Consider the following 13138-nt stretch of genomic DNA (forward strand, 5'->3'; position numbering starts at 1 on the left):
TTTGTGTCCTCAAAGGTGAAGAAGGCAAATCGTGTGGCTGAGCCCTTGCTAGGACTGTTCCTATTTCAGCTCCCTAGAGCTGAAATCTAAGGAGAACCAAGGATGGGGCATTTATTGTTTTCTGAGAGAGTGACAAGCTTGATAAATGTGGCTGACTGTGCAGAGACTGCATCAGGCTTTTAGTGGATAAAATAAAAATACACACCTATCCATCCTGCAAACGCCCTGAGGCCTCTGAGCTAGTGTGAATTCTGCTAAGGAGAAATGCATTTATGAGTGGACACCAAAACATCTGGGCTTCCATCTGCTTTTGGAAAGCAGCTGCTCCATAGTACAGGAGTGCTGTGTTAAATGTGAGGTGCTTCCCCTCTTCTCCACGCTGAGCAGAGGTACCTGTGGAATTAAATGTTCCTTGGACCGAAAGGCAAGTAACCACGGCAGGGACACATCCCCAGGGAAGGAGCCTCCAAGCAGGCAGCTGTGCCAGGTGCTGTCATTCAGGACCAGGCAGCTGCATGTGTTGATCCATTTGTTCTGCAGTGCTGTTCCAAGCCACGTGCTCCTCCTTGGCTCTTTGTTCTGTGCAGGCTCCAGGCCCCTCTGCCGCAGCTCCCAGGGGTGCAGCAGCCATGCAGTGTGTGGTGCAGCCTACCTGCAGTGCTCTGGAGCTCAGGAACAGGGAAACCACACCTGGCTCTGAGTCCAGGTGATGCCTTGCTGGGCAGGCTGGTGCTCAGCACACAGATCAGTGCCGTGTGGGTAAAGGGAGAGTTCCCAGGGGCTGCTCCCTGGGGCAGGGTGGTGAATTTGTCAGCAAGATCCCCCTCAGTGAGTTTCCCGTGCCTTGTCTTGCTTTGTCTGCTCATTTGAGCTGTGTTCCCTCCCTGGAGCAGCAGCAGGGGCAGCTCAGGAGGAGTGAGAAGATGAGGCAGGTGGTGCTTTGACAAAAGGAACGTTATATTTTGGACAATGCAGGGCTGCTCTCATCACCTCTGGTTTTTTTTTCTTGCCCAGTTTTGGGGTCATCCCAAGCACCCCCCTGGCCATTCACACACCTCTGATGCCAAACCAAAGCATTGATGTCTCCCTGCCCCTCAACACTCTGGGACCAGTGATGAAAATGGAGCCTCTGAACAACCTCCAGGTAAGGGTCGTCTCCTTCTGGGCAGGGCGGAGCTCAGCAGGTGCTCAGCCCAGTTTGTTTGGCCCTCTAACCACACAATACCACGTGCAAACAGTCTGACCTCGAGTCTGGCTAAAACGGAGCCCTCTTCCTTTCCCAGCTTCTCCCAGAACAATTGAAATGGAAACTTGTTGAGCACCTCAAACCAACTGCTTGCATCTGTGTAGATTAAGGGCTTTGTGGCAGTCACACCATTCTGTAAATTGGGCACGAGGTTTGGTTGGACTTAAGAACTGGAGGAGGTCTGAAAAAAGAATGTACCCGTGGTGGAGCAGGCAGAGAGAGCTGTCAGTGAGAATTGAGGCAATTAAAGGAATCGCAGGAAAGATGGCAACTGCTGAGTGATTAATAATTTCTCTAGTGCTCTTAAAATCCAGGGTGCTTCACAAAGGCACATCCCTGCCCCAGATGGCTTAATCCAAGGCATAATGTGTGTTCCAGGAAAGGCAGAGGAGAGATGACGTGAGCAGCTGATGTTTCATTAATGAGGGTGCTGGTGCATGGCAGGGACAGCACTCCCTGGAGGAGCCTCTTTAGCACATTGGGCTGTCAATCTGATCAAGACAGGACACATCCAGGGAGATGTTCCCCTCTGCTTTGGACCAGAGGCTGTCTGCAGTGGGCTGGGAATCATCGGGCAGACAATTCTCCCTGGAAGGAGACTCTTCCTCACCGCTGCCGTGAGCAGCCACTCTGGAGCGGAGGTCAGCGACTCCTGCTTCTGCCCTGGGTCCTCCAGGGTGATTTTCCCAGTATCCCAAAATGCATTTAACTTGCACTGCAGCTGTCTGTCTCACCTCAGGTCTCCAGGAGGAGGAACTGAGTTGTGTTCCTGCAGCGTAGCAGCCCATGGAGGGGAATATTTTGAAGCAGCTCATTCTCTTTTTAGTTTAAGAGAGGCAATGGAAGTTACTATTTATTCTGCCTGAGCAACTGGGTTTTTTCCCCTTCTTTTGACTTCCATTCTGGGGCTTATGACTTATTGATGAGTCTTTGGGCTAACAGCTTGAAATAGCTTCTCTGGCACTCAAAGGAGCAGTCCCACACTCCGCAGTCATGCGACGGGGGAGCGCAGCACAGACACTGAATGAATTCCATGGCCTGTCTTCCACAACTGGCCCTTCCAGCCTCTGGAAGAGCTGGGTTCCCTCTGCAATCAGGTGATGAAGGTGAGGTGGCACTTGTGTGAGCTGTGGTAAAATCTGGCTCCTGCTCTGAAGGGAATGTGGAAGTGACAGGTCCCACTCGGCCTCCGGAGCACTGGGGACTCTCAACGAGGCGCTCTCAAGTCGCTGCTTGCTTTGATCAGGAGGGAAGTGAAGTATTTGGGTTATTAAATCTCTGCAGGGCTTGGAACACAGTTTGTTTCTTTGTAGCATCTCCTGCTAGAACAAAGCTAAGAGAAAACATGTGAGGAAACCTCCAGCCACCTTCTATTGAGACAGTGGAGCATTCATTAGTGCCAGACTCAGTTGTTAATTTGCTAACGCTCTCATTGCCATAGAAGTTGGCTGCCCTTTTACAATTGGGGAAGCTGCCATATGGAGCAATAGTATATTTCTCTGCAAAGAGTTGAATCATGATAGCAGATGCCAAGTTAAAAAGAGCACTCCCCTTACTTTTTTGACAGCGGTGGGTTTGATGGAGATCTATCAATGCCCTGACAGCCAAGGCTCTGGTTTTGTTTGGTGGGTTCTTGTAGGAAGGATTTGTCTTGAAATGTTCAGAAATCGCCTTGGTGACCTACTTAGGGAACAATTTATAGCACAATATAGGAGTAGAGAATACAAATGTTCCTGTATTCATTGAAGAACCAAAACACTCATCAGGTTGAATTTACTTAATGTGTTTTTTTCCTCAGCTAGGGAACATTGAAGCAGATGCAGGGCTGGTTTGAACCTGAGGACCTTATGTTCATCTCCTGTTCTGGTGGGAGTTTTTTTGTTTTTAGTAACAAGGAAAATAAGTCCTGAAGTAACCAAACTGATAGCTTTCAACTTTTTGTCATGGTAATTATACACTTCAAAGACTAGTTGTACATTCCTTAGGCAGCTATTCCAGAAGTAATGAATTCCTGTCTTGTTCGGGTTATTTTCATTACCATTTCTAATCCTTCACCCAATACAGCTCACTTAATCTTGACATTTGTAATCATGGGGAGAAACTAAAATATTTGACAAGGTAACGAAAAAGACGTTTTTGCAAGGAGATGAGGAAGACTGAGATATTTTCAGAGGCTTACTTAGGTAAAATATAGCTGAAGAGTCTTGTGTTTGCTAGTCACCTTGCATCTTGTGATACCGAATGCCAGGCTTCTCCCTTGCATCCCAAAATAATCATGATCATTTTCATGACTTGTCAGCTCAGCTTTAACCCCCAGTCAAGCAGAGATTTATCCAAAGGGTAGAGCTAGACTGGACACAGCACTGTAGGGCTGAACAAACCCCAATCCCTGCTCTCTCTGCTTCATCTTTTCTGCTTCTGTCAGATTAAAAAGCTGCCTTTGGAGCGTGCCTGTTGCTAAAGAAAATCTGGCTTAGTTATTTGTGTGCTTCTAATTTTTGGTGGGGGACGCCCTTGCAGTGCCTTGTCAGCGTTTTGGGGGCTGCCTGGTGCTTGTGGGTGCTGTGGTCAGGACGTGGCACCGACAAATAACAAGGAGCCCTTGCCCAAAGGTCTGTGGGAGGCTGTGTTCACCTTCCTGGGTGTTTGATGGCCGTGGAGACATCTCTGGGAGTTGTGCAGTGTTAACTTTTCACAGTCAAAAGATACCAAGTGGGAGAGGTGGGCTGGGTGTCTTTGCCACCACGTGTGTGAGACCTTCAGCTCTCAGAGAGGAAGATGCCTTCTGAAACAGGGATTTGCTCTGCTGAGGAATACGAAGTCTTTCGTTCTTCAAGTCAGATTTGGAATTGGAAAATGCCTGGGCTGACAGCCTTTCTGTGCTGAAGAGAACAGCTGTTCCCAATAACTGGCATTTTAACAGCTATGGAATGCTGTGAAATTGGAATACCCATTGGAGCACAGGAGAATTGCTCCCCTAATCCTGGAGATGGGTGAAGTGGAGCCAGCCTGCAGCCAGAGCTCCGGAGCTCAGGCCTGGCCTGTCATGGCACAAGTGTGATAATCTCTTCTGTGAGATTACAGCCCCTTGCAGGAGACGGTGCAGTTGAAAAGGAGCTGCAGGCACTCCTGGAGCAGCAGCAAGTCTGCCTGAGGCTGGAGCCTCTCTTGGGATCCACGTTCAGAATGCACCACCAGTGTGTCACACCCTGCTGGCAGCTGCCAGCCCCGTTTGCTGAAAAAAGCTCGAGTTTTTCAAACTGGTATTTTATTTAATTCAGTAAAATTCTCTGAGTATGGAAAGGGGAGGATCTGCCAGCTGTATTTCTCCTTCAGGAGGGGCACTTGGAAACACAGGTTTGCTGCTGGGCAGCGTGAGGTGCAGGACGCTTCTGTTTCTTGAATGGCTTTGGCAGAACGTTTTTGTAGAGGCAGAGGAGGAAGGTGCAGCTCCTCCACTGAGGAAATATCAGTGTTGCTGATGCAGTAGATGATGCTTGTCCTTCCAGTCTCAGCCCTGCTGTAACTCATCACCTGTGCTCCTCCACGCTCCAGCTTCTCGCGGTGCGGAACGGCCGGAGCTCTCATTCATCAGAGCTGTTAATGTATCTTAGGTCACAAACACAGCACTCAGAACTTGGAGACGGATTTCACACATCCAGCTCTCTGTGGGAATCGTTGTGAGCAGCAATTGCAGCCAGCAGATGTTCACCCTCCGGAGCCTGCTTGATGAATGACACGATATCTGCCCGTGTGTGAGCGGTGTCAGAATCCCTGACCAGCCAGCACAGAACACCTGTGGGTAGCTAGATGAGGAAGATGCTGCTTGGGTTTGTTGCCTGGGTTATTCTTTAACAGCCTCTGCTTGTGAGAGTTTTATTTCAGCCAAGAACCCTCCTGGGAACGCTCTGAATTAAGGGTTTGGATCACAGCTTGGCATCTGCGGCCAGTTCCTCACTCAGCTGTGGAAAGCTGTTGGTTTGGGGGTTAAGAGCACGTCTGCCACACGGCACAGCACATTTATAAATTGTACATTTTGAACCTGAAGTGCAGCAAGGCACACGAGAGCACAACCCTCCCAGTAACTCCGTGTTCCCTGCCCATTGACGTAACCCGGCCTCGCTGTGCCCGCTCAGCGCCGGCTCCGGGCTGGTCCCTGTGGGGAGAGCACAGGGCTGGCAGGGGCTGCAAGCACCCCTGGCATCCTGAGAGCCCTGCCTGTCACACAGAGTCACCTGGAGGAGCAGCGTTCCCTGGGGGCAGAGCAGCACACTGTCAGAGAACAAGCCGTGACCTGGTGAGGTAAAAAAGGCTCTGCAGAGGAGAGCTGTTCTTTGCCTTAACAGTTTGGCTGTTACCAGGCTCTAAAGCAAAACCCGACTTAAGTAAATCCTTAATTTAGTGGAGGTGCTAATGGGATTCCGAGTGGGTATGTTGTGTACTTGCTGCTGATGGAAAGCATCTGCGTTGCTTTCAGAGTTGACTTTGAAAGTCGGTTCTGTTGCTCAAGTCTGAGATTTAAAGCATCAGAAACCTACACTATTGAAGAAAATAACTTGACATTGTTGTTATGAGGTGCTTCTTCCCCAAAATACCCTCTTTGGGCTGTCAGAGGGCTGGACTGCAGGAAAGCTCTTCAGGAGCATGCTCGTGCTGTAAGGTGAGCAAATCTATTCCAGGGGTTATTTCTAGAGGTGCTGCTTCCTCTAGGCAGGTCATGAGCAAGACATAAGTGATTTGAAACCCTGGGCCAATTTTTAGTGGGTTTATCCCTTTTCAACAGTCAGGCATCACACGAAAATCTGACACCTTTTGACTTCAATCCCTCAGAGCTTTGTAGACTGCTTGACTAAATTCACAAGGTAGTAATATTTTTTCTCTCCCTCGAAAAGTTCACAGATGGAAAGCCAATTTTATTAAAAATGCTTCTGTTTCAACTGTGAAATGTCTGGAGCTAAAGGTCTAGCTAAAGATTTAGTAGTTCATGTCCAGGTCAGCAGGTTAAAGCAGAGCCATGAGCAAAGTTAGTCTGGACTGGAGGATTTGTTGAATGCAAGCAGAGCTTTATTTCAAGCATGTCAAACCTGGAGAGACTTCTCAGCCCCCGCTGTCACGTCAGATGTCATTGCCTGTCTCAGGACAATGTTCCCACCTGAGGAGCACTGGATTTTTTTGGAAAGTCGCTGTTATTACCTGCTCAGCTCCTTGCAGCTGCTGCTGTGGATCTGCTCTCTGCCTGTGGCTGCTTTTGCAGCCTGTCAGATGGCACTGGATGCTCCTGACGTGGAGCGTGACCTTGGGAAGCTGTAACCAACACAGGGGGCCTCTTCTTGGTGTGAAATTCCCCATCCAGGTGTCTGCAGGTGCCTTTTTGTGGACCAGATCTTGTGGAGCACGGTTTGGGGGAAGCGTGTGGTGCTGAACGGTGGAAGCTCATTTTGGGGAGCTCCCCACTCATGTCCCAGTGCTGTAGGTTAAGGAGAGCTTTTTCCTTCCTGTGTGCGAAAGTTACTTGTGACAGCTGATTCCTGCAAGGTGACATGTGATGTCATTCCTGAACCCAGTGATGCAGTTTGGGACGAAGGCTGGCCTGTGGCTCGATTTTTCTTTACTGGGAAGAAATTGCACTTCAGAGCGTCTAAATTGTGTAGCTCTCCAGAGATAGCCAAAGCAGCTTACTCAGTGTGTTTCTGCAGAGTTGAGAAGCAGGTCAGCAGATACCTTTTTATAGCATCCTTATAACTGCAGGGACAGGGCTGGCATATTAATTTGGAGTGTGCCTCTAGAACCGTGACTGGAGAGAAGGAGCTGCTTTCCAGCCCCTCTTGTAAGAAACTGCTGTAGTATGGCAACAACAATTAGCTACAACACTAAGTAATCTCCGTTGTTCTAAGGCAAGGCAATTAATCATTAAATCAGACTTGGAAAAGATCTTGGGTCGTGCAGTGTAGTCTTTGCTATGCTTTGTTGTTTTCTTACGGTTCCTCTTATCCAGAGCATTGTCAAGGCTGATTTTAAATAGTCCAAGCACTGGAGCTTCTCTCTTCCTCAGAGGAATTCAGTGCTGCTTAATAATTCTCACTGTCGGTTTTCCCAGACATTTAGCCTCAATTTTCCCTCTTCTGGCAAATCTCCATGACTTCTATCCAAGCACAGCATCTGGAATGGCTACACCGCTGTCCCTCCCCCAGCTCTCCCCTCCCAGACTCCGAGGTGCATTTTTGGCTCCTCACCCAAACGTGTTCCATCATGTTTTGCAGTGGTGAATCACCAAAGTCCACCCACCGATCTGCTTTTACCCCTCTGGTGCCTCTGGTTCAAGCACTGAGCGCTCCAGCTCGTGAGCATGACGCCAGCAATCGGAGCATGTAACAACTCCCTGTTACAGAGGGCCAATCCCAATCTTTTCCTCACTTGCACCATCATTTACGTGGTTTTAGTGGGCTTTAGGCTAATCCCTTCTTAAGCTGGTTTGCGCTGTGGGAATTAAATGCAAGCTGCTACCTTTAGTGATGATGGCTGAAAAGTAGGAGCACCACAGATTGTCACATTTGACTTTCTGCAGTTCTTTGCGCTTCTGGGACCTCCAAATTGCCAGAAGGGTTTGTTTGGGAGCTTGATCTCCTTCCATTTGTCTCTGGCTTGTGTGCGTGTCTGATCAGCTGACTGCTTTATTCCCCTTCCTTGTCTATCCACAGCTGGTTTTTTACCAACATTTGTGGGTGTCCTCCTAAGCTTGCTCCTTGTGGGACAATAGATTTTCCCAGCAGGACATCAATACATGTAATTAATGTCAACGAAGTTTGTCTTACCATAAATCTTTGTAGCAGCAAATTTATTCCTTTGGCTCAGCGTTTAGCGTGGTCTGGTTTGTGTTTCAGGGTGACAAATTGGAGAACTCCCTCTGGGGTTTTTCAAACGAAGTAGGAGCTCAAATGGCTCCCAAATTTCCCCACACGGCCTCAGTTCTGGGTCTTTCTTGCAAGGCTTAAGATTCCTTCTCTGCAGCAGCGGCAGGTGTCTGCTGAGCTGTGCTCCCATGACAGGCTCTCGCTGTGTGGGCTGACGTGGGGAGAGCATGAGAGGCATGGAAATAAAGCCCAGAGCTGCTTTTTCCTGTGCTGTGTTGTGACACTGCACCTCTCACACCTCCCCTTTGCTGCTGCTTGTCCCAGCAGCTCTCAGCCTGGGGAAAACTGTTAGCAGAGATTAGTGGGGAACATGGCAAGTGCGTGTGATAAAGGCAAACCAGATAAAGGCAAACTCCCTGGCTGGTGGAGTTTAATGACACTGAGAATTAAGTCTTTTGTCAAGTGATCTTTTGTTACCTGATTGCTCTGTAGCAGGGCTTTCTTCTTCCAGGAATCAGCACCCTGCACATGTTCCCTATTTAGATTTTACTGAGGGAAAGGCAGGAATCTTGGGAGATGCTGCAAGGAAGATGCAGGCAGTGGAGCCACTTGAGGCTTTCTAGAAAGTGTCTGGACGGAGACAGGATTAATCAAGGAGGTGAGGAAAAAGGAAGTGAAGGTGAAAATGAAGACAGCACAGGGATTTGGAGCTGGGGAATCACAAGAGTGAACGGCAAGGAGGGGTGAGGAAGAAGCTGATGTGTCAGACACTACAGTAGCTGTGTGCAGCCAAGAGGTTGGGATGTGCCTGGGAGGTGTTAAAAAATGGGGAGAGGGAAAGGCTGGACAGGAGCAGGAAAGAGCCAGGATGCTGCTGTGAGTGCAACTGGCTTTGAAGCAGCACAGTGAAAGGAGAAGATTGGGCAGCTTTCAGTGAAAATGGAGCAGGGGGCTGGTGCTTGTCTGAAGCTGCCCAGGAGCTCGGTACCATCCCATTCAGAGCTGGTCTCTGCTCAGAGAGAACACTCCAGGGTGATGGGACTGTGGAATCCCGTGATCCCTTTGCATTTCCAGCTGGGAGAGACTCTTTAACCTCCCTGCTTTTTTCTGTGACAGGTGGCTGTGAAAAACAACATCGATGTGTTTTACTTCAGCTGCCTAATCCCTCTCAACGTGCTTTTCGTAGAGGATGGCAAAATGGGTGAGTGCTTTGAGGGCTGTGGTGAGGCCAGGCTGTGCTCCCAGTGCCCAGCTGGGTGCAGGCGTCTCCTGGCCGAGTTTCACCGGTGCCTTGACCTTCAGGCCATTGCATCTCAGCAGGTCTGGCCTGTCCCTGCTCTCCTCCAGCTCCAATACTTGCCAGAACCCAAGTTCCCCTCCTCTCATTCTCTCTGCCCGACAAGGGGTGGATCTGTGTTCTTTGAAGCTGATTTCTTTTTTTTTTTGGTGTTTGTTCGGGTTGGGGTTGTTGTACTTTCAGGGTTTTTTTGGTGGTTTGATTCACTTGAATGGGTCTGGGATTCGCCCCCACACAATTTTCACTGGAATTTGTGTATTCCTAGTCACCTTTATTAAATTTTTGTTTGAATTGGCTGGAAGTTGCTAGAAAAGCAGCTTTCACTAACATAATCCTAAATGTGTGGATCTCCTTCCTTCTTGTCAAATCCTGCATGTTCTTGGCTTGTAAACAGCTCATATGGCAAAGACTCTCTCTCTTTTGGGGGAGGCCAAAATCCATCAGAGCTTCACTGCTTTTACAGAGACACTGAGGGTGTTACAGGAGTAAATCCTGGATCTGTCCCCAGCAGGGCAAAAAGCTACCAAAGCCCTTTTGTGTGTCTACCTTGAATCGTTCTGGGGTGTGTTAATTAATGCTGGGGTCCTCAGAGGATCCCACAGTGCTGATGAGGTTTTTTTTTTTTTCGTTTCTAGAGCGCCAGGTCTTCCTTGCAACATGGAAGGATATTCCAAATGAGAACGAGCTTCAGTTCCAGATTAAAGAATGTCACCTGAATGCTGGTGAGTGGCTTCATTCTGCCATGCTGAGAGCACTCCTGATGTATTGCCATTAAACATCACCTTATTAATATCACCTTAGTAAAATAAGCTGATAGCTAATGAAGAGGTAAGTCCTGCATTTTTTAATAGAACAGCCTGGGATCCTAGGGCTTGTTTCAGTCAAAAACTTTAGCTGGGCCCCCATAAAAGCACATCTCAAATCCCAAGTCTTTGATTTGACCGACCTGATTCTTCTTTTCATTCCGGACCTTTGTGTTCTTGTTTTCCCTTTTATGCTTTGCTTCCCTGCAAAGCTGCTCTTTAACTGCAGCTGAGCATGGTGTTGGGGCTGTTCAGCAGCCCTGTCCTGCTGCTGTGAGTTTTGAACAAAGTGTTCCAGCCCTCCTGCATCACCCTGGGCCTCTCACTTCACCTTCTGGCAGCTTCTTTCTTCTTTCTGTTGTGAAAGATTAACCTTACAGACGCATCAGGGTGTTGGGTGTTGGTGGAGGACAGCACATGTGGGAAGGGTCTGCTGTTGTTAGCTGAGGTATTGATGAATTTTGATCGTGTTTGGTGCTGTTCAGTTTGTTTGGCCGTAGAGTTGCCTCTGTGAGCATCTTGTACGTGTGACCTTACTCCTGCTGAAGGAGAAGGGAGTGTAGAAGAGTGGAATGGGGCCAGCTCTGCTCCTGTTCAGGAGGCTCTGGACAGGAGCCAAGTGATTCTACCAAAAGCTGCTCTGTTTCACAGATGAAAGAAGTGTCCCTATTGATTACCAACCCTTTAACCTTTTTATTCTCTCATGCCTGCCATTACACAATGAGCACCCTCGTGCTTCAATAGCAGACAGAAGCCATGGGTCTCTTTGTACTCATAATTATTACTATTTTGGAATATAGAAGATGGAGCACGCAAGAGGAGGGGGAAAATAGCAGCTGTTGGACCTTATGACTTGATTTCACTGTGGGGTTTCAAATGAGAACAACCTCTGTGCCTCCCTCAGTTCCTCCCTGTGCTCCTGACCGAGCTTGGCATCGCTTCTCCCCCTGCACTGCAGAGCTGCTGCTGCCTTCTGGCCTGGCCATGCCCTGGCTGCATCCAGGGCTCTTTATCTCCGGTCAGAAACACTGGAAGCTCATTTTGGTGTTGGGGTGCTGCCTAGCAGGGGATGTGGTTGGGAAGATTGGCAATCCTGCAGCCTGGCCTCCCCCTCCTCCCTCTGGAAGGAAATGTTGTGAACCGTGGAGTGACAGAATGCTCCCCGTTCCAAAAGGGTTTGCCAGCTCAGGGCCAGGCTGCTCGCCCAGGCCTGGGATGCTCAGGGAGAGCAGGGAGCACCAGGCAGTTCCTCTGCAGTGAGATCTGCAGCCTTTTCCAAGGAGGAGCCTCTCCAGAGCACAATCCATCCCTCAGGATGCTCGGGGCAGTGCAGGACCTGCCAGGACCTGCCAGCCTCTTTGGGTTATGCGTGGCAGAATGTGGATATCACCTCATGAACAAATTCCAAACACTTCCATCCACTGAGGCTTCTTTTCTGTGTTTGCACTGCCGACACCTCCTGCCCCTTGCAACTCTTCCTTGACCACCTGGGCTTGGGCATGGAGCAGGCCAAGAGCTTGCAGGAGGGAGAACCAGAAAAATCTGTGCTTGCCTGAGTCCCTTTCTTCTACCAGTGAAACCCTGACTCAGCCTGCTCACCCTGATTTCCTACAGGCAGTAACCTCCTCTAGCTCAGACCCATCCTAAGAACGTCAGGCCTTGCTTGCACAAGGATCAGCCAAATCCAAAACCCACGGAGTGCTGGGATTCCAGCATCCTCAGGGGCGCAGACTTCTCACAGCATGGCAAGTGAGACACACCAGGGCAGAGGCAGAATAGGCTGGGTGAAATCTGGATTCAGGAGCTGAATCCATCTTCTAAATTATACCAGAGCAAGGGTGTGTGCCTGGCCAGGGGCCTCAGCAGGGTGATAACTTTTCAATGTTCACAATCTTGGTTGTTTAAATCCAGTGAAAATAGGCTTAAGACACCTCTGTTTTTCCAAGAAGAGCGAGTCTGGATATAAAATCTTTAGGAATTTGATCCTTGTGGAGGAAGGGCTGGTTCCTGTTCCAAAGACTCTCCTGCAGGAGATGTGCAAGCACAACAAAGCTCTCGATTTGGGCTGCCAGTGCTTGTGGTGTTCTTTGCAGGTTGGCGATGCGCTCGTGGCAGAGCTGCACAAAACTCTGCGGATTCCAGCAGCTCCTCACCAAAGCTGGATTTGTGCAGCCCTCCAGCGCAGGGAACAGGTCCAGAGCACCGCTGGCTCCTGGGAGCGAGTCGTTATCCCTGCTGGGATCAGTCATTCATTCCCAGGCTGAGCACACCCACCAGGTGGTGAGTGCTCAGAGACACCATTCATGCCTCAGCCTTGCTGATCCCAGCCCAGTGACGCGAGTGGAGCTGTAGCTAAAAATACTCTGCTCCCAGTGCTGTGCCCTAACGCTGCTCCAGCAGCCGCTTGGAGCCGTGAGGAGCAGCTGTGCTGGGAGAGGCTGCTCAGGACTGTGATCCCTGCACCCTCAGAGCCTGGCTGTCCTTCTCCCAGCTTTTCCTTCTCCCAGCTTTTCCCTCTCCCAGCTGCAAGCAGCCTTTGCTTTCCCGAGTTCTGACCTCTGTGCCGTGTGAGGAGCGGGGCTGAAGTTCTGTGCAGACATCCTGGAGGCCCTGCAGAGCAGCCAGGCAGGGGATGCTGCTCTTCCTCAGTGGAGAAACTGAAATTGGAACTTCTTTCTCTCTAAACACCCAGCACATGTTCCCTATTTAGATTTTACTGAGGGAAAGGCAGGAATCTTGGGAGATGCTGCAAGGAAGATGCAGGCAGTGGAGCCACTTGAGGCTTTCTAGAAAGTGTCTGGACGGAGACAGGATTAATCAAGGAGGTGAGGAAAAAGGAAGTGAAGGTGAAAATGAAGACAGCACAGGGATTTGGAGCTGAGGAATCACAAGAGTGAACGGCAAGGAGGGGTGAGGAAGAAGCTGATGTGTCAGACACTAC

At 49.5% G+C, this 13138-nt stretch overlaps 1 protein-coding gene across 7 annotated transcripts in view; it reads left to right on the plus strand.

Annotated features, from left to right (window-relative positions):
* Positions 1-13138, plus strand: part of AP2B1 (adaptor related protein complex 2 subunit beta 1) — a 77303-nt gene that overhangs the window by 56070 nt on the left and 8095 nt on the right. For all 7 annotated transcript variants that reach the window (XM_040082165.1, XM_040082170.2, XM_040082166.2 and 4 more), the window contains 3 exons: positions 1015-1144; positions 9214-9298; positions 10030-10116. In XM_040082165.1, the coding sequence (XP_039938099.1) occupies positions 1015-1144; positions 9214-9298; positions 10030-10116 (302 nt within the window). The remainder of the gene's footprint in view (positions 1-1014; positions 1145-9213; positions 9299-10029; positions 10117-13138) is intronic.

This window comes from Hirundo rustica, chromosome 19, assembly GCF_015227805.2.
Source record: "Hirundo rustica isolate bHirRus1 chromosome 19, bHirRus1.pri.v3, whole genome shotgun sequence".
Lineage (NCBI taxonomy): Eukaryota > Metazoa > Chordata > Aves > Passeriformes > Hirundinidae > Hirundo > Hirundo rustica.